The 17,535-nt window shown below is 38.9% G+C and overlaps 3 protein-coding genes across 6 annotated transcripts; 2 read left to right on the top strand and 1 right to left on the bottom strand.

The window, feature by feature from the left end:
- Positions 1-2,406: 2,406 nt before the first annotated feature.
- CRLK2 (Protein kinase superfamily protein) lies at positions 2,407-6,041 on the top strand. The gene is made up of 8 exons (XM_068478394.2): positions 2,407-2,986; positions 3,680-4,070; positions 4,257-4,410; positions 4,681-4,807; positions 5,021-5,106; positions 5,188-5,259; positions 5,366-5,569; positions 5,658-6,041. The coding sequence occupies exons 2-8, from the start codon at positions 3,745-3,747 to the stop codon at positions 5,958-5,960; spliced, it is 1,272 nt and encodes a 423-aa protein (XP_068334495.2). The 5' UTR covers positions 2,407-2,986; positions 3,680-3,744; the 3' UTR covers positions 5,961-6,041.
- A 43-nt stretch (positions 6,042-6,084) lies between these two features.
- LOC137738927 (phosphatidylinositol 4-kinase gamma 7) lies at positions 6,085-9,276 on the bottom strand. Of its 2 annotated transcripts, none has more exons than XM_068478393.2 (2): positions 9,057-9,276; positions 6,085-8,212 (listed from the first exon to the last, which is right to left on the bottom strand). In XM_068478393.2, the coding sequence occupies exon 2, from the start codon at positions 8,210-8,212 to the stop codon at positions 6,332-6,334; it is 1,881 nt and encodes a 626-aa protein (XP_068334494.2). In that variant the 5' UTR covers positions 9,057-9,276; the 3' UTR covers positions 6,085-6,331. The 2 variants fall into 2 exon arrangements, with proteins under 2 accessions (XP_068334494.2, XP_068334493.2); XM_068478392.2 differs by having other exon boundaries at positions 6,085-8,492; positions 9,057-9,275.
- A 2,273-nt stretch (positions 9,277-11,549) lies between these two features.
- On the top strand, positions 11,550-15,862 carry LOC137739897 (O-fucosyltransferase 27). Of its 3 annotated transcripts, none has more exons than XM_068479637.2 (10): positions 11,550-11,926; positions 12,361-12,445; positions 12,819-12,889; positions 12,981-13,069; positions 13,157-13,400; positions 13,518-13,630; positions 13,774-13,864; positions 13,970-14,098; positions 14,306-14,856; positions 14,975-15,862. In XM_068479637.2, the coding sequence occupies exons 1-10, from the start codon at positions 11,726-11,728 to the stop codon at positions 15,459-15,461; spliced, it is 2,061 nt and encodes a 686-aa protein (XP_068335738.2). In that variant the 5' UTR covers positions 11,550-11,725; the 3' UTR covers positions 15,462-15,862. The 3 variants fall into 3 exon arrangements, with proteins under 3 accessions (XP_068335738.2, XP_088556549.1, XP_068335739.2); XM_088700423.1 differs by having other exon boundaries at positions 11,743-11,926; positions 12,962-13,069; XM_068479638.2 differs by lacking the exon at positions 11,550-11,926 and having other exon boundaries at positions 12,425-12,445; positions 12,962-13,069.
- The last annotated feature ends 1,673 nt before the right edge of the window (positions 15,863-17,535 follow it).

The following is a 17,535-nucleotide window of genomic DNA, read 5'->3' as shown; positions in this document are numbered from 1 at the left end:
TAGAGTATAAAAGAATATATTTTAAATGAATAATTCAAACAGTAAGATGATCCGTCCAATCTTTACTAAAAAAAGATGTGATGAATTGGAACAAGTACGACGAGTGATAATAAAAATTATTGTTGACAATCAGATTTTAAAATTCATATCGAATTTGTAAATAAAGTAATGCTAAGAAGACTAAATTTGTAAACTAAATGACGTGTCATCAGTAGGAAATGAGCACGTTTATCAACGCTTAAATAATAATCTAATCATCAACTTTCATGTCATTTAATTTACAAAATTTTATCTACAAATTTAGTCTCCTAATATTAATCTTGGGGATAAGGACCAAGAGTCTGACAAGAGTACTAATTCAATGAAAGACCCATTAAGCGTAAATTAAGTGCCTTGCTAAGAAACTAAACAAGGACATTGAAGCTATAATAATCCACTTATGTAATATGTACCTTGGCCATACAAAATGATACGAAAATAACATATTTTGAGTTAACTCGTTAATTAATCGACTCATTATTGGATCAACATTAAGAATCTGTTAACGATTCAAATTGTTATCGAATCACACATTAATAACCTTTTAAGAAAACAGGTATGACACGTAAACGACAAAAATATAACCCGTTTGCTAGGTTTAGACATTAGGCATGAAATTTTTTGGCAAGACATGATCCGTTCAGATAATAAGTTTGACGCGATAGAATCTATTAAGATAATGAATATGACACAAAAACAATACGAATTTGATAAACAATATCCGTTTTCCAGGTCTAATTGGTCCCCAAGAAACTTTCTGACCTATTTCCATTTCAAAAAAGGCAGACAAGTATGGCAATTGGCTAATGGTTAGTGCTTTAGTATAGTGAATTAGGATTAAGATGTGTGCTTTTTTCATAAATTGACAAGCACCCATTGGAAGCAACACAACCACCCAAGACCCAAGCCTACAAACAAGGCTCGAGTAGGGTAGGTCATGTCTTTTATATACCCAATCCTCTTCAATTCTACCTAACCATGCGAAGAATGTTACATTGTTTTAAATCTCCGTACCTCTTTAATAATTGAATGGTTGGGACATAATGGTAATAAATCATGACTACGAGAGCATTTCAATGTGATTAGGAAATGAGTCGTTACATGAGATGTTATTATATAATTAGAGGGATACTTGAGTAAAAAAATCTTCATCTAATTGTATAATGACATATGTTGTACAGTTATGTATCCCGAAAACATTGAAAAATATGTCGATGAATACATGGGTATCCTAGCATTGGTGTCAAGTCAACTTATATTCTTAAAATTGTAATAGTAAGTTTCGCATCAATAATTCTCATACAATAAGATGTTATCATAACAATATCTCAAATCAATCACGATTCACACGTCTATACAGAGAGCTCTTAGAGACATTCTCCTTTTTGAGGGGGTGGGGGGGGGGGGGGGGTGGTTATCTCCAAATTATAGCATCGTGTTAAGAATACGCATCAGTAATGGAGGAATTGTTAATAATTAATAAATGTTCCAACTTTTCTTATTCAAATTAAATAATATTCGTGACACGATGGACCCCACTTAGACCAGGTCAGCACGCCCAAAGAAATATGCTTTTGATTGAGCATATTAGTTGACTCAATAATAATAATAATAATAATATGCATATATTTGTAGCTAAATTAATAATTTTGTAATAATTAAGTACCAGTCTACCATAACATAACCCACTTGCTAATCTAAGTTGGAGAAGCCAAAGGTTGGGGTTACACATGAGAACATGCAAGATAGTTTTCTTTCTAATCATTGACCTTATATAGTAAAAATATGGGGCAAATTTTTTTAGAGAGAGGAAGAGATTATGATTTTCATTTATACAAAAGATATTAAAGGAGTAGAATTTTGACTATAGAAGTAAATATTATTTACCACTTGGGTTTCAAAGTGCTTTTGAAAAAACTAAATAAGTTATGACTTGTTTGGAAGTGTTTTTAAATGGCTGAAAACGTTTTTGGTTAAATTGTTTTTAGAATCAATCCTTAGTAAATATGCAAGTGAATCCTATAAAAATACTTAAATTGCTTCCTGCAATAAGCACATAACTAGTGCTTCTTACAGGAAGACCATAATTGGTTTCTTACAGGAATATCATAACTGGTGCTTTTTCATGAAGCACTTGAAGTGCTTTTGTAACCCAAAAATATATTTTCTCTAAAAGTATTTTCAATTGTTTTAAAAACACTTCTAAACGAGCTCTTATCTGACACTGAATATGTTTTCGACTATATTTGGTAAAGAAAAAACTTAATATGTACATCCTAGATCTTAAAGCACTTTCATTAAAAGTTTATGGTAGGTGCTCTTTCAAGAAGCACTTCCACAAAATACAATAACCGAGTGCTAATCGACACAACTAGCTTTAGACAAACCGAATTTGCTTTTGAATGTAAGTGCTTTCTGAAAAGCAGTTTTAGACGACCCTATATTTACTTCAGATTAGCCAAAGCTTGCGCTCAAAGCGACAAAACGATCAAACCAAAGAAAAAGAAAACATAAGAATTAAAGGCGGATTACATCTAAAAATTGACGAGGCATTGGCAATTGGTAGTACGGCCGAAAACGACCACAAAGTCTACAACTTTACCGGCTTTGCTTTCTGCACACTATGTTGGGTTTAGTTCAATTTTTCCCCACCCATTTACTCATATTTTCCTTTTAATCGCCCCACCCAACCGGTTTCAAGCAGTTTAAGCCCGTCAAAAACCGCGTCCTTGTTTTATTCCATCAACTGCGAGTCCTACTAGGACGCCTGTTTTTGGCTTTTGCTTTCAGTTTTCTTTCTTTTTCTGCAGTTTTTCTATTTTTCTTCAACTGGGTCACTGCCCTTTGAGTCGTCAACCTTGACCCAGTATCTGCAATAACGGTTCAGAGAATCAGAGTCAAAGAAACAAATGGATCAGAATTCGTTACTGGGTTTTCAGCTGGTGAGGTATGTGATTGTTCTTCGTCAACTTTGATGGGTCTGCCTCTGTCAGTCTTGACTTTGTGAATTTCTGCTTATTTGGGCATCTGGGTTGGTTCTGATTTCTGGGTTTGTCCTGGTTTTTGATGATAGAGCATGTAATACAATTGGGGTTGTGGGAATTGGGAAAATTGGTTTTTGGTAGTTAATTTCGATATATATGTATATGTATATGTATATGTATATGTACACACATCTATATGTTATATGTGTGTGTGTGTGTGTGTGTATGGTGAATTATCGTTTTTTTATGCAAATAAGTTTCTGCCATTGATCTTCAGCATACATATGAACAAATAAAGCAGTTAATGGAAAAATAAAAAAGGGATTCATCTTGCTGTGCTTTTTATATCTTTAGTGAAACAAGCAAGATACAATTTTTATGCATAATATTCACGGACATGTTATTTCTCCTGAAAAAGTTGTACAGTTTAAATTTTGGAAATGCGCCAATTCCGTTTTGGATCGGGGCAAGGTAAGAAAATAAAGATTTTCGATCACATTGCTTGTGCTCGACTGATTGTACTTGCAGTCATCATCTCAATTTAGAGATGTCTGTGGCATTCAAATTACTGTGTTCTGAACTCAACTTGTCATGTTAGTACAATATTTGAGAACGAATTTGAGTGTCCATTAATGTGTTTGCCGATCCTATGGCAGATAACCTGTGGCATTTATGCCCTGCAAGATGTTCTCATTGCCTGAATTTCAGAAGAGACCAAAGAATGGTTCATCAAACTGATCTTGTTATCATTGGCGTCTCTGTTGGTCTAGCCCTCGGCATTTTGATTGCTGTACTCATATTTTTTGGCATAAGGTGGTATAAAAAGCGTGCTAATCTACAACAATGTGCTAATGAGCGTAGTCTTACCACTCTACCTATACGCACAAATGGCTTAAGTACAACCACTGACTATAGTGCGTCTCTTTCAACTTCCAAAGCTATTCAAGGACCCGAGAACCATCAAAAAAGTTCTCCGCTCTCTTGGTGGAGTCATCACAGCAAAGATCGATTTGCTTCTGCATCAGGCGTACATAGATACTCTTACAAGTATGAATTTCTAAACTCTGCAAGAGCTCGAACCTTTCGAGCTACACAAAAGTTACATACTGGTGTAATGTTTCTTATTTTCCATTTTCTGGAAGCGGTTTCTTTATTAGGTTTATAGTCCCTGTAAGGTATTTGGAATGAGATCCTATGATTTGTGGCGTATCTAATGCTTGATACCTTTTTCAGAGATGTACAGAAAGCTACTCAGAATTTCACAACACTTTTGGGACAAGGTTCATTTGGTCCGGTCTATAAAGCAAAAATGCCTGCTGGAGAGGTAGTAGCTGTTAAGGTCCTTGCTTCGAATTCTAAGCAGGGAGAGAAAGAGTTCCAAACAGAGGTAAAGACTCACGAAGTATATTTCGAGTAGGATTTGTGGTGGACAATTTTCCTTCATGCCTACAGAGCTGATATAAAAATACTCTGACACATATTGTAGAATTCGCAACCATAACGTAACTTTTTGCCCTTTGGTCGAAAATAATACAAGTAGAAATTAAAATTTCAACAATCTGCTAACCTAATTATTGTACTATCTGTGATACTTATCATGAGGTTTATAACCCTTGAAGCAGATCGAGTTTTTAATTTTTCGGTGGTCCTATTGCAGGTATCTCTGCTAGGAAGACTGCATCATCGGAATCTAGTGAATCTAGTAGGATATTGTGTAGATAAAGGGCAGCGTATGCTAATCTACGAGTTCATGAGTAACGGAAGCTTATCAAACCTTCTGTACAGTAAGCTCAGAATCTTCTGCATATACATTGAAATAGCATATTAAGTTTGATTGAGGGCTAAATCATACTCAGAGGTTCCGTTCATTGATTTGACCTAGACCTAGAGACATCTTCCAGTCTTTTCTTGTTTCAGTTCCTCAAACCTTAGACTAAAACTTATATCGGGAAGGATTTCGGTTGATTTGAGAATCATCTTGCTCTACGTTCATGTAGGTGAAGAACAACAGGTTTTGAGCTGGGATGAAAGGCTACAAATTGCTCTTGACATTTCACATGGAATTGATTACCTTCATGAAGGGGTATGATATTTAGTGTATCCTCATTTTGTTACCGGACAAGTTCATTTGTTCATCTAATTCATTCGAAGTTTTTTTTGACAGGCGGTCCCACCAGTTATACATCGTGACTTAAAATCTGCAAATATACTGTTAGACGAGTCGTTGAGAGCTAAGGTAATCTGGTGTATTTGGATCAACATGCACGGTAGTCAATGGTGAAAGTTATGTTCTTTATGTGCTCATGTCATTCTATCCTTGCCTTCTCCGGTGCATTTAACAGGTTGCTGATTTCGGATTGTCCAAGGAAGAGGTCTATGATGGCCGGAATTCTGGTCTGAAAGGTACCTACGGCTACATAGATCCAGTATACATATCTACAAACCAGTTTACAATGAAGAGCGACATCTACAGTTTCGGAATTATTATATTTGAGCTAATTACAGCCATCCACCCTCACCAGAACTTGATGGAATACATTAATCTCGTGAGTTCCTTGCACTCTGCAAAACAAATTTATTCTTACGGTTACTTTGTTGCCCAACTGTTTTAACTTACTTCCACTTTCCCCCAAGGCTGCTATGGCTCCAGATGGCGTTGATGAAATACTTGATAAGCAACTGGTTGGAGAATGCAACATCGAAGAAGTGAGGATGCTAGCTAGAGTTGCTCACAAATGCTTACATCAATTACCGAGAAAGCGGCCTTCCATAGCAGAAGTGTCACAGGCTATATTGAAGATAAAACAGCGGCGTCTCGCTAAAAAAGATACCATGTCTTTTGCAGGTGAAGAGTTTTCAAGGGCTGTAAGTCGAATAGAAGTTCAGCAGGTGGAGCTGAGTAGAATAGCGAGCGTGAACGAAAGAGTAACTGAATGAACAAGAAGAATTTTGTTTCCAGTTTTGAGCTTGCGTCTGTTCATTTTAACGTTGAATATCATACACCAAAATATTGTAGAATTTTCCCGTCTTAGTGATACATACATATATATATATATATATATATGCTTGAAACAAATTTATTCACTCTCCACACAAAGTCAAGAAGCCAACACAGCCTGAAGGTTAAAAACATCAAGCAAACGAAAAGACAGTTCTCGCCTTCCATTGGCCGACTCTCAAAGGGTAGTTCAGGCTCTTGAAGCAGTTCTTCCCGCGAAAAAACTTCTGAAACAGATAAAATAACACCACCAAGCATCGAACCTTACAAGAACTCTTAACTCGATTTATTTATCAAACAAACTAAGGCCTCAAAACTGGCATGAAGTCCCTAGCCTCTGTCTCTGCCTCTGACCCGCATTCCCTGCTTTGCGATTAGCGAAAGCAGGACGCAGCAACCTCTGGAAATTCTCAAGAAACCGCATCCATTCCTCTTCGTTCATATCCGCTAGCTTCACAAAACTGCTGCTCACAGGCAGCTGCTCATTCACGCTCCTGTTTCCAGATGATATGCCAGCCAAGTAGCCATTCTTCTGCGTTGAACCCAGGTGTCGCCAACTCTTCTCCCCAATGCTGATGTTTCTCAATGATGCTGACAGCTTCGAAACATTTAGAATCTGATCCCGCACCACGTTAACACATTCATCCATCCTCAAAGGTAATTCATTATCTTCGAGCCCTTCAATGTCTTCCTCCGCACTCTCCTCTAGTTTGGTAAGTGTATATCTTCTGTTTGCACCTTTTGGTCCAAAAGGGCAATTCCTTTCACTTTCCATTTTCATTTCCTTACTTGGACTCAAATCCAGCTCCTCCCCACAGTCTAGGTCAAATTGAACCTCCTCCTTGATTGCTTTCTGTTCAGAATAAGATATTTCCTCCTCTAACAGTTTCTTTGCTTTGATGCATATTACCTCAAGTTCGCTCGGCTCCTCCTCATGACCACGAAACTCCCTACTCATCATCTCACCAATCTCAGAAAGACAGAGGCCAAAAGCTGCAGCTCCCTTGAGGAAAATCGTGCAAAGAACCAAGACGCGTAGGCATGCATCTCGAATCATGGGTAGCTCCATTCTAAGCATATCGGAATCCTTCAAAGGATCAAGTTTATCGATATATGCAAGCTCATCATCTGAGAAAGGAATTGATGCCTGAGGCCAGTGTATCCACTCAAAGTATGGATCCTCCAAGCTTTCGGGCAGACAAAGGCCATGATCGATGGGTACAAGCTCCACCTGACCAAACTTCCCAGCACCATCAAGCTTTCTAACCAGAAGGTTCCCAGCATGCCTGTCCGTGTTAAGAGTCCGGATATCTAGGATCCCTATTCTGTGCACAGCAGCAACAGGGAAGCTAGAAAACCCATGATCACTGGCGTTAAAATCATGAGGAATGAATTGCTGCAATGATGCAATCTTGCTTGCTTGCTTTCCATTTTGATGCATACTACCCTTCACTCCATCATTAACATTAAAAACGGAATGCGTGATTTTCACAAGTGCAGTGGCAGGGACGTTAGCAAAATTGTCGTAGTCAAGAAGGAATGCTGCAACTTCTCTAAATCCTGTCTCCCCAACCCGCACTGAACGTTTGAGACCTGGTTGTCCAAGAGCTTTCCCAACAAAACCTTTCGGGTTGTTTGGAGCATAAGGTTCCTCATCCGTCGGTTTCACAATAGCAATATTTTCACCATCGCAATTTCTAAAATAATATGCACCTCCAAGACCACCGTGAACTGGAACGGGATCAATCTCATTTCTTATTGCCTTCACAATATCCCGAACCAGCTTTTTTGTTCTGGCAAACTGATCCGAGTATCCCAGTACCTCAATTGGACCGCTCTGATCCCTCTGCTGAAGATCCTTCCCGGTAGGTGAAAGACAAGGGGTAGAGGAGCTTCTGTGCAAGAAGTTCTTGGTGAGAAGAAGAGGAGAATCATTTCTAACAATGCTGAGATCATTCTTCAACACCATGTCACCACATACCAATGAACTCTCATCAGTTGGGACATCAAGTGCAAGCCGCAATTTCCTCTTCACCGTGTGTGCATTATCACTCCTATCTAGCTCTATACCCAAAACAGAACCGGCTTCAGTCTGCACAAAAACACGTCTCTTGCCAGAATTTCTTCTCTCAAATTTCTTATCCCCATGGTACTCACCATTAAGAGGTCCTTTGAAGGTTGCAACTGCCATCTGGTTACGTACAGGTTTATGCAATTCAGGAGACATGCAAGGAATCAAAGAAGTGGCAATGGCAAGTTCCAATGCCGGCAGTAGAGGCAGCGGCAGCAGAAGAGAGCTTCTCTCTCAAGCAGACGCCAATCTCAAACGCCGGCACCAATTGACGGAGAATGTTTGCACCGTAAACAATCATAATCAAACCAAGTAGAAGACAACTGCGATTTTCACATTGGAAAAAGCTACATCGAAGAAGCCACCTACTTTTGCAAATTTTTCTACATTGGAGATAATGCTGGCCATTCCAAAAGATCATATTCGTTAAATTATTTCATTAAACAGAAATTTCACAAAAGAAACGAAATTCAAAGATAAACCTTCTTTAAATACATAAAACTATCTCAAAATAATTCAATCATTTGGTGGCCCAATAATACATACATACAAATTACATATAAGGGGAAAACAACGTAACTCTCCTCTCCGAAAATTCAAATCACCAAAAACAGTCTGCATCATGAACTTTCAATCCAAAAATGCAACCCCAAGAATCCAATTTCAATTTCTTGTCCATTCAATTCCCCTATCCAGAAGCTTCTTACTTTTTATTTTATTTTTTTCAATATTTCTCCTCCAAAATCGGTAACTTAGAAATTTCCAGTAATCGTTTAATTTGTATAAGAAAAACAACTTGCAAGTATGAAATTCATAGAAATTGATCATAAAACTTGCAGTACCAACACAAACACAAGATTCAAAGGCTAATCGGGGTTCGAAATTGCAAAATTCGCCAAGTATTTGTGTCTCCTAATGCTGAGCTCAGAAAAAAAAAAAAAAAAAGCAAACTTGTGAGACTTACCGGAGACCGCGAGATTGAGAACCGGACGGCGGAGCCTAACCGGAGATCCACCGCCGCTGAGACGAGAGGGAATCAGAGACCGACGGACGGTGGAGATCGGATACGATCAAATATCGACGGCGGCGATCGATCGGACCTCAAAATCCGTGACAGTTTCGTCCTCTCTCTCACTCTCCCCGGAGTTCTTCTCTACCTCCCTCTCGCGAGAAGCGGAAAGGGGTTTGACGACTAATTGAGGTCGCTTTTTAAAGTACGGGCAGGGACACTATGCGCGCGCTGATTGCGCCACGTGGGGTTGCCTGGTTCGTTTGATGTTGACGTTGATCTGATGTGATTCTCGTGTGTGTGATTACTACGCGCCCTGACGGCCAATCGCAGTGAAGGATGACTGGATGAGAGTTTGCGATTGCCGACGCGTGGCGGTTGTGTTTACAGCGGTGGGTCCCGAGAAACATCTAGAACTCAAAATAAAAAGAGATTTTTCAATGTGACCGTCACAATAGATAGTACATTACGTGTCGCTATATAAATGATGAGATATGTGTGTTAAAAAGTTAATAACTTAAAAAATAAAATTTTCCACAACTTATATAAAAGCATATGATATATCATCTGTATTCCCTTCACAACTAAAAATTTATCCAAAGTAAAGCCATTTATTACTTTTTTTTTAAAAAAAAACTACCATTTATTACTTCTTTGGTTGTGGGTAATTATACATTTCTACAGGTATTTTTTTTGGTTTTGAGATTCTTCTCCTTCCTTTTTCTCTCTCCTCCTCACATTTTTGTTTTCTCTCTCTATTTTTTTTATCTTTTTACAAAATGAATCTTGAGCCGTTTAAATAGAAAGGAGAGGAAAAGAAGAATAAAATCTTATCCTTTTAAGTCCCCGAATTCTCAAGCACTATTATCAAAATCGAGATTCCCGTGTAATGGCATTATCTGCACACTTTCATGCCAGTCCTACTCAAAGATTTTGATGAGTAATCGATTATAGATATTATTATTACATGACGAATAATATAGATACAAAAAACCGTATTTTTTATTGCATTTAAAAATTTCTTCATTTGTCGACATCACTGCATTTTCATCAGTTTCTTCTTCCCCTATTGAAATTTCATAGTCAAGCAAGAATTTCTAACCGCATTTACTTTCCATTGATTCTGCCCCACCCCAAAACAGTTCCTACTCTTCAAACCGCACCTCATCCTTCCACCCAAAAGCTCCTTTCTTTCCTTTTCACAAACACCGTTTGATTTATAATCCACACATATACTCGCACAAATACCAACTATTACAAGAAAATGACTTACATATGATACGAGTACTATGTCACGGTTAACATTTTATGATAAAAAATTATATTATGTTATTTATTTTACATATCTTTAGTTTTATTAACACAAGACGTCACAAAAATGGCAGAGTCGTCTCCTATTAGAACACTTCCAGTGTGGTGGAGGCCCCCTAGGGCTATCAACTATGCTATCCACCCAGTGAATAGTAATTGCCCTTAATAAATAGTTACCGCATTTTATATCTCCACCCCTACACTGAATAGCCCTGGTAATTGGTAATAAAATATTATTTTTTTTATATGAAAAGCCCCAAAATATTGCAATCCAAACAAATCCTACAAATTTCAACAACTAGTAAGATTTAAATTAAAAAAAAACTAAAAAAATCAACCCAGAATCGAAAAACCCACAAGGGTTTAACAAAGATTTAGAGAAAATAACCAAAAACCCATGTACCTTTTTGGTCTCAAATTCATCGAAACAGGTCGAATCACTGGGTTGAATCTCTATCGGAAAAAGCATAGAAGCATAAAGCAGATGGTAGAGCAAGCAGCAGTTAAAATCCAAAGCTTCAACGGAGCCCCAAACACCACCAAATCAAAGCTAGTTGACATAAGATCTCTCCACGCAACCTCCTCTTTCGCTCTCCTCCGTTCCTCAGAGAAAACCTAAATCCAAAACCTTATGTAAAACTCTGTGAGAAAAGATAGAGAAAGAGCCAAAGCGAAAGAATGATGGCATCCCAACGCCATGTCAGTCCATGTCAGATTACCTTCAAGCGCTCAGGTTGGCACGAATCCACGGACCTTTTCCTTGGGCCTGCTTAGGCTCGCTCGCCAACACACGTTGAGCTTCATCACTTGGGCATTCAAGCCCTGTTTCTCAGCTTGTCCCTCGGGCTGGAGCTCCCGCTGGAGCTGCTCTTACAAAACCTCTTCATGACAAAAAGATACAACCTTTACCGCACGTGACTAAACTCGAACTCCATCCCACATTGCTTCCCAATCATACAGCATCACCGGATGTATCCAACACTTCTCCATTGCTTATCCTACACCCTCATGCCCTCGTTTCCCATTGGGTCCGGAGGTGTTACACACGCGCTATAGCCGAGAGTGGGGTATTACTAGACAGAGATTTATGAAAAACATCAAATATTTAATGTAATAAAATGCCGCGTCTGGTCTCTCTCAGTCAACTCAAACATTCAAGCAACATACGTGCCGCACGTGCCTCCCCTCCCCGTCTCTCTGTGACTTTTCCTTCTGCTCAAACAAAACCCTCTCTCTCTCTCTCTCTCTCTCTCCCCTCTGCTCCTGTAAAATCTGGTTGGAGTTGGAGGTTCCGATCCTGAAGTGGGGTTTCAATGAAAGGGGAGGGGAAGATGATTCTGAAGTCGAAGATGAAATGGGTTGGACTGGTTGGACTGTTTCTCTCAGCTATCTCTCTCTTTGTGCACTTTCTGCTGGCCAGATTCACAGAAGGGGCTGCTGCTTCAGAGTTCCACTCCTCCATCACAATCTTCCCCAGAAGAGCCATTGGTGAAAGCTTGAATTTTTCCAAGAATGTAAATTTCACTTACCCTCCATCAAAGATCTCATCTTTCTCAAGTTTCATCTGCTCTGCTTAAATGCTCTCTCTCTCCTCTCTCTTTCTCTCTCATGTTTTTGTGGAGCTTGACTCCTGAGTGTGTTTCTGTTTCTGGGTTTTGACAGTTTCGTTGTTTTCTTCTGGGAAAGTCTTGTTCTTGCTCTAAAAGTGGCAATCAGTGTTGCTTTGGTGACATTGATTTTTTGGGGAATTTTTCTTTGGTATTTTGGAAAATTCAGGCAGGATATATAGGAATCGATTTTGTTGGTTTTCTGATATCGCTTTCGTTTGAGTTTGTGAATTTAGTGTGGATCCCTTTTTTTTTTGTTTTTATATCAATTATGTTTTTCCGTATCAATTTTGTTGGTTTTCCGAAATCAGCTTCACTTATCCTTCTACTTTGGAGTGCAGAGCCCAATGTATAGAAGGCTATGGGGTCCGGTTCGGCATCTCGACTCTTTGCAGCCGAATGCAAATCCCAGAGGACATTATGCCGGTTAGCCTACTTTTCATCTTGCTATAGTGATTTCTGTATTGGTTTAATGCTTTGTGGAGGCTTTTGTTAGACAGTTATTTCGGTTTAAGGATTTTCTCTGCAGAATCAATGTTACCAAAAGGTTGATGATAACACTTTCTTTCTCCTAAGAAAAAGAAAGTTTACACTCTTACTTTATGTCGGATTGTAGGTTTAACACAACCAGTGGGGTCCTCGGATTAGATTGATCATTGTTATTATAATCGTGATTACTACGGCCCAGGAGGATATGCTTTATGTCTAAAATTTGAATGTTGAAACCTTGAAAGGATGTTTAATTATCTATGTGAACAAACATGGAATCATTCTAAAGCGAAAAGTGTTTGTGTCACAGATCCCGGTTCAGACACCAACGGGTTTATCTTTGTCAGGATACAAGGCGGATTTCATGAGATCAGGAATTCGGTAAGGGTGTCATCAGTCATGTATGAATAGCCTTTCATTGTATTCAATTGTCTTATAAGTTTACAGCTGCAGCATTTTATTGATTTTTCAGATATGTGATGTGGTTGTGGTTTCTCGGTTTCTTAATGCAACGTTAGTGATTCCTGAGATCCAATCAACCACGAGCAGCAAGGGCATCAGGTTTGGCTTTTTGGATCGGTTTGGTTTGTTGATGACCTAAAGTTGATGTAGTCGTACTTATTGTTTGCGTCTTATGTTTTTATGTAGCTCTCAGTTTAAGAGTTTTGCCTATCTCTACAACGAGGACCAATTCATGGCAGCCTTGTCAAAAGATGTCAAAGTTGTGAAGACGCTTCCCAAAAATCTCAAAGGGCAAAGGAGAAAAAAGAACATTCCGGTGTTTAAAGTGCCTTACTCTGCTTCTCCGTATTACTATAAGAACCATGTTCTTCCAGTTTTGAAGAAGCATTTAGTAGTTGAACTAGTTGTTTCTGATGGTGGATGCTTGCAGGTAACAGTGCCTACTCTCTTTATTGCAGTGTACTCATAACTTGGGTTTGTGGAACTGAAAATTGTATTTCTTGGTTTGATGATACAATAATTACTACCTCGTTTGGATGGAATACAGGCTATCCTGCCACCCGATCTTGAAGGATATCAGAGGCTGAGATGTAGGGTTGCTTTTCATGCTCTTAGGTTCCGGCAGGAGGTCCAGGAACTTGCCACCAAAATTTTACAAAGGTCATTTACCAGCTCCCATTCACTCACTCACTCACTCTCTCTCTCTCTCTCTCTCTCTCTCTCTCTCTCTCTCTCTCCAAGTATGTGGTATCTAATTTTTTCTCATCACCAAAGCTTTTAACGTATATTTACTATCTCTTTAGATTAAAGGCTCCTGGACAGCCATTCATTGCATTTGACCCTGGAATGACCCGGGAGGCTTTGGCATTTCATGGTTGTGCTGAACTCTTCCAGGTATTTGCTTTGAACCTTTCATGGCATTTGACCCTCAATTGCATGATAAATTAATTTTTGGAACTCTTTCATAGCGTTTAATTTGCATGTGTTTGTCTTCCCAAGGATGTACACACTGAACTCATTCAGCACAAAAGACAATGGATGCTAAAACGTGGAATTGTCAAGGGAAAGCTTTCTGTGAATTCTGCAGAACAGCGCCTTAAAGGTTCTTGCCCACTGATGCCGGAAGAGGTAAGATACGATGTGGCTACAAAACAAAATTAATGATCATAATCAGAACAGCACCCTAACGATGGAGTGAATATTACAAAGTTAGTTCTAATATACACTGCAATTCTATTTAGCACAGAATTATCTCGAGAAAAATATTGTCTACACCCTTTAATAAGAAATGGCCTCTTATTGAACCCTTTGTGTATATTCCTTGGATTGCTACAGATTGGTATTATTCTTCGTGCATATGGGTACTTGTGGGACACAATAATATATGTCTCGGGGGGAGAAATCTTTGGTGGCCAAAGGACATTGATCCCTCTTCGTGCAATGTTTGAAAATGTCGTTGATAGGACTTCCCTCAGCATGCCGTGGGAGCTTGGTAGGATGTATGGTCGCGAAACTAACCTTGTTGATCGCAATCCCAGGAGTCCACCAATGATTAAGGAAGAGATGAAAATGGAAGCATGGAAAAATGCAGGCCCACGCCCTCGCCCACTTCCACCACCCCCGGCCAGGCCCAAATCCTATAACATTGAAGGTTGGTGGGGTTGGGTAGCTGAGAGTGATAACGAGCCTGATAGTACAGTTATCGAATTAAGGACCAATGCTCATAAACTTCTGTTGGAAGCAATTGATTATGTGATATGCATTGAAGCTGATGTGTTTATCCCTGGATTCGATATTGATGGTAAGGGACACCCAAATTTTGCGAGCTTGGTAATGGGACACCGACTCTATCAATCAGCTGAATCAAAGACATATAGACCAGACAGGTACGTACTTTTATCTGGACATAGGTGTGTGAGGAATTGCTACATTCAGTTGCTCCCTTGATGATGACGATTGTCTGTGTTTTCTTAAAAATTCTTTCTTGTGTTTTTCTGAATGCAGAAAAGAAGTCGCCAAGCTTTTACATGAAATTCATGACCATCTATACCATGCAAACCATACTTGGCTGATGTCAGTGCGCAAGCATTTGAGGAAGAGATTAGTTGATGGATTAATAGAAGCTTCAGCAAGATCAAAACCGCTGTCTTTTATTTCTCATCCAGTCCCGGAATGTTCTTGCTTAAGGCACGATCCTGCTGGAAAATCAATTAATGCCACGTCATCACCTCATGCTTCAACTCCTAGTCATTCTCAAGTTCTTTCCGCTCTTGGAGTTGTGCACTATTGCCCTGCTTGGATGGAGAATGATTTGACATTGCAGTCAAAAGACAAGGAAAATGAAGAAACTATAGATGAAGATGACTCCACCTCATCGGGATTGTTCTTCCGGAAAAATAATGGAGATCATGATGGTGGCAATGGAGACATAAGCAACAAAGAAGAAACTCAGTTGGAGGATCAAGAAGAGCTTGAGGGTGGAGAACGGTAGTGAGGCCGATTGAGTGGCATCAATTGCCGGCAGTTCTGTACATAAAAAGATAGCTTCATTAGTATGATCCAAGCAAGTTTGGAATCATCTTCGATGCCAATTTCAAAACGGAATGCAAGCTTCCCAACCGTGGTTCAAGAACAGGAATGACCACGTGTTAATTTGTCCCATCTTTGAACCCTTTTAGGTAAAATAAAGTCATTATTTAACCCCACAGCCAATTTTGATGTAAGCTGATATGTTCTCCATCAAAGTATAGCTTTAGATGATCTCTTTCAGGAAACCTCTAATTTTTCCAAAAGATTTTTTACTCTGCTTCAAACTGATACAAGTATTGAAGTATGTCGAGCAGAAGGGTAAATGTCTTTGTCAGTCTTGGGCAATTGAATTAATTCTTTGCATATCTTCGTCATAAAGTGTGCAGCACTACCTACTGTACTCATTCGAGAGAAAAAACTTGTGTAGAAATGCTTGATTAGGACAACTCTCACATCAGGTTGGATCAACTTGGGGTCGAGTGAGACTAGAATACATAAGATCATGTTTTTGCGAGAATTTCTCTACTGCTGACGTCATTGGCGTGCTCTGAATGCTCCCACACGAGTTTTTCTCCTTGTTCAAGTGTTGGTCAAATTTTTTTTCTTGGTCAAAGTTGATGTGGGGCCTTAGAAAGATACATAAATGGGTTTTGAAGTTCTGTTGGTTAATCTTTGTTTGCCTCTCAAGAAAATCTTTGGGTTCCTGGAACTTGCCGAGAAATTACGGGAGACATCGGTCACAACTTGAGCTCCAAGAAAAATAATTTATATATAAAGCAAAGATAGAAGTCCAAGTGGCAGCAACAAAACCAGGAGAAACACAACCCCATCAGTTCCTGCCTTCCTTGTTTGAAAGCCTCCTTTAAAGCCAAGTTAAGATCAAAACCATGAGTAAGAACAAGGCGAGTTGGTTCATGTCCTTGTTGAGGTCGTTGTCCCGTTGCTTCCATGGAGAGACGAAGCGTTCGAGGAGCGGAAGGCCGGAGGATGGACCGGAGGCGTGGAATGTAGCCACTGCTGCTAAGCACTTCTCAAATAAAGTAACAATTGGCTAGTTTGGACTTGAACTTATGGCATACCAACGGCTCATATCATATGAGTCTCAACTTGTTCCAGACAGCCAAGGAAGAAGGGTACTATGGATCTCTTTGACTTGAAGCCTATGAGATCTTCTATAAGTTAATTGTAGTGGGAAATGACAACGATACGCTCTTTTTCTCCTCTTACACACCTATTTTCATGTTTGGTTATTGAAGCGAAGAAATTTAATGAAAACTCCTCGCCGGAAACCAAAGTGTCAATTTTGTGCATCAACAAGTGTGGAAGGAGAGAAAAATAGTGTGCGATTATTATTTTCCATTGCTACAATCCAATGGTGGAGGCATTATGTAAGATATGTAATAATTGATGTAAAATATTATATCAAATGATCAACCTTGTACTTATATAAAAACAAACAACATATTGTAAAGAACTTGTAACATAGTTGATTAAGAGAATTTACTCTGTCTCATATACTCGAAGAGTCATTTTTCTGCTCCCCCTCCCCTACATCACTTGTATCATTAGGGAAAAAAAAGATCACATGCTTAACTATGATGACCATCAGAAATCTTGGACAATGCCAAGTTTTTTTTTTTTTTTTTTTTTTGGGAAATTTATTGATATAGAAAAAACAAGTTACACCTAGTCTAAAGGGACATAAACTTTACACCTTATAAAGCAAGAAAAACAAAAATACAAGAAAAGGGGAGGGACGTACACCTAACACCTTACCCCTCTTGAAAAAGAAATACAAGAAAATGGGAGGACATACACTGTACCACTCTTGAAAAAGAAAATACAAGAAAAAGAGGGGTGGATATAGGAGCAAACCCCTCTAATATAAAACCTAAAAGGTAAAAACTTGCAAGACAAGTTGCAAAACAAAAATTGAAAATCCAAAAGATTAATTAAAAATGAAAATCACACATCAAGAAGGAGAGACAAACCTATAGGCCAGCATGTCCAAGAAATCTGAATGCAGAAAATGAAGA

Source organism: Pyrus communis, chromosome 9 (genome assembly GCF_041283825.1).
Source record: "Pyrus communis isolate YQ-2024b chromosome 9, ASM4128382v1, whole genome shotgun sequence".
Taxonomy (NCBI): domain Eukaryota; kingdom Viridiplantae; phylum Streptophyta; class Magnoliopsida; order Rosales; family Rosaceae; genus Pyrus; species Pyrus communis.
The sequence above is the reverse complement of the archived record's forward strand: the minus strand, read 5'-3'. Positions and strand labels throughout refer to the sequence as shown.

What these genes read in the sequence shown, in the direction of transcription:
- CRLK2 (XM_068478394.2), top strand. Translation starts at nt 3,745, where the DNA reads ATGGTTCATCAAACTGATCTTGTTATCATTGGCGTCTCTGTTGGTCTA. An exon ending in GTACATAGATACTCTTACAA is followed by an intron (nt 4,071 to 4,256) that starts GTATGAATTTCT and finishes TACCTTTTTCAG; the next exon opens with AGATGTACAGAAAGCTACTC. An exon ending in ACGAGTCGTTGAGAGCTAAG is followed by an intron (nt 5,260 to 5,365) that starts GTAATCTGGTGT and finishes TGCATTTAACAG; the next exon opens with GTTGCTGATTTCGGATTGTC.
- LOC137738927 (XM_068478392.2), bottom strand. Translation starts at nt 8,248, where the DNA reads ATGTCTCCTGAATTGCATAAACCTGTACGTAACCAGATGGCAGTTGCA.
- LOC137739897 (XM_068479637.2), top strand. Translation starts at nt 11,726, where the DNA reads ATGAAAGGGGAGGGGAAGATGATTCTGAAGTCGAAGATGAAATGGGTT. An exon ending in TTCATGAGATCAGGAATTCG is followed by an intron (nt 12,890 to 12,980) that starts GTAAGGGTGTCA and finishes TTGATTTTTCAG; the next exon opens with ATATGTGATGTGGTTGTGGT. An exon ending in ACGAGCAGCAAGGGCATCAG is followed by an intron (nt 13,070 to 13,156) that starts GTTTGGCTTTTT and finishes GTTTTTATGTAG; the next exon opens with CTCTCAGTTTAAGAGTTTTG.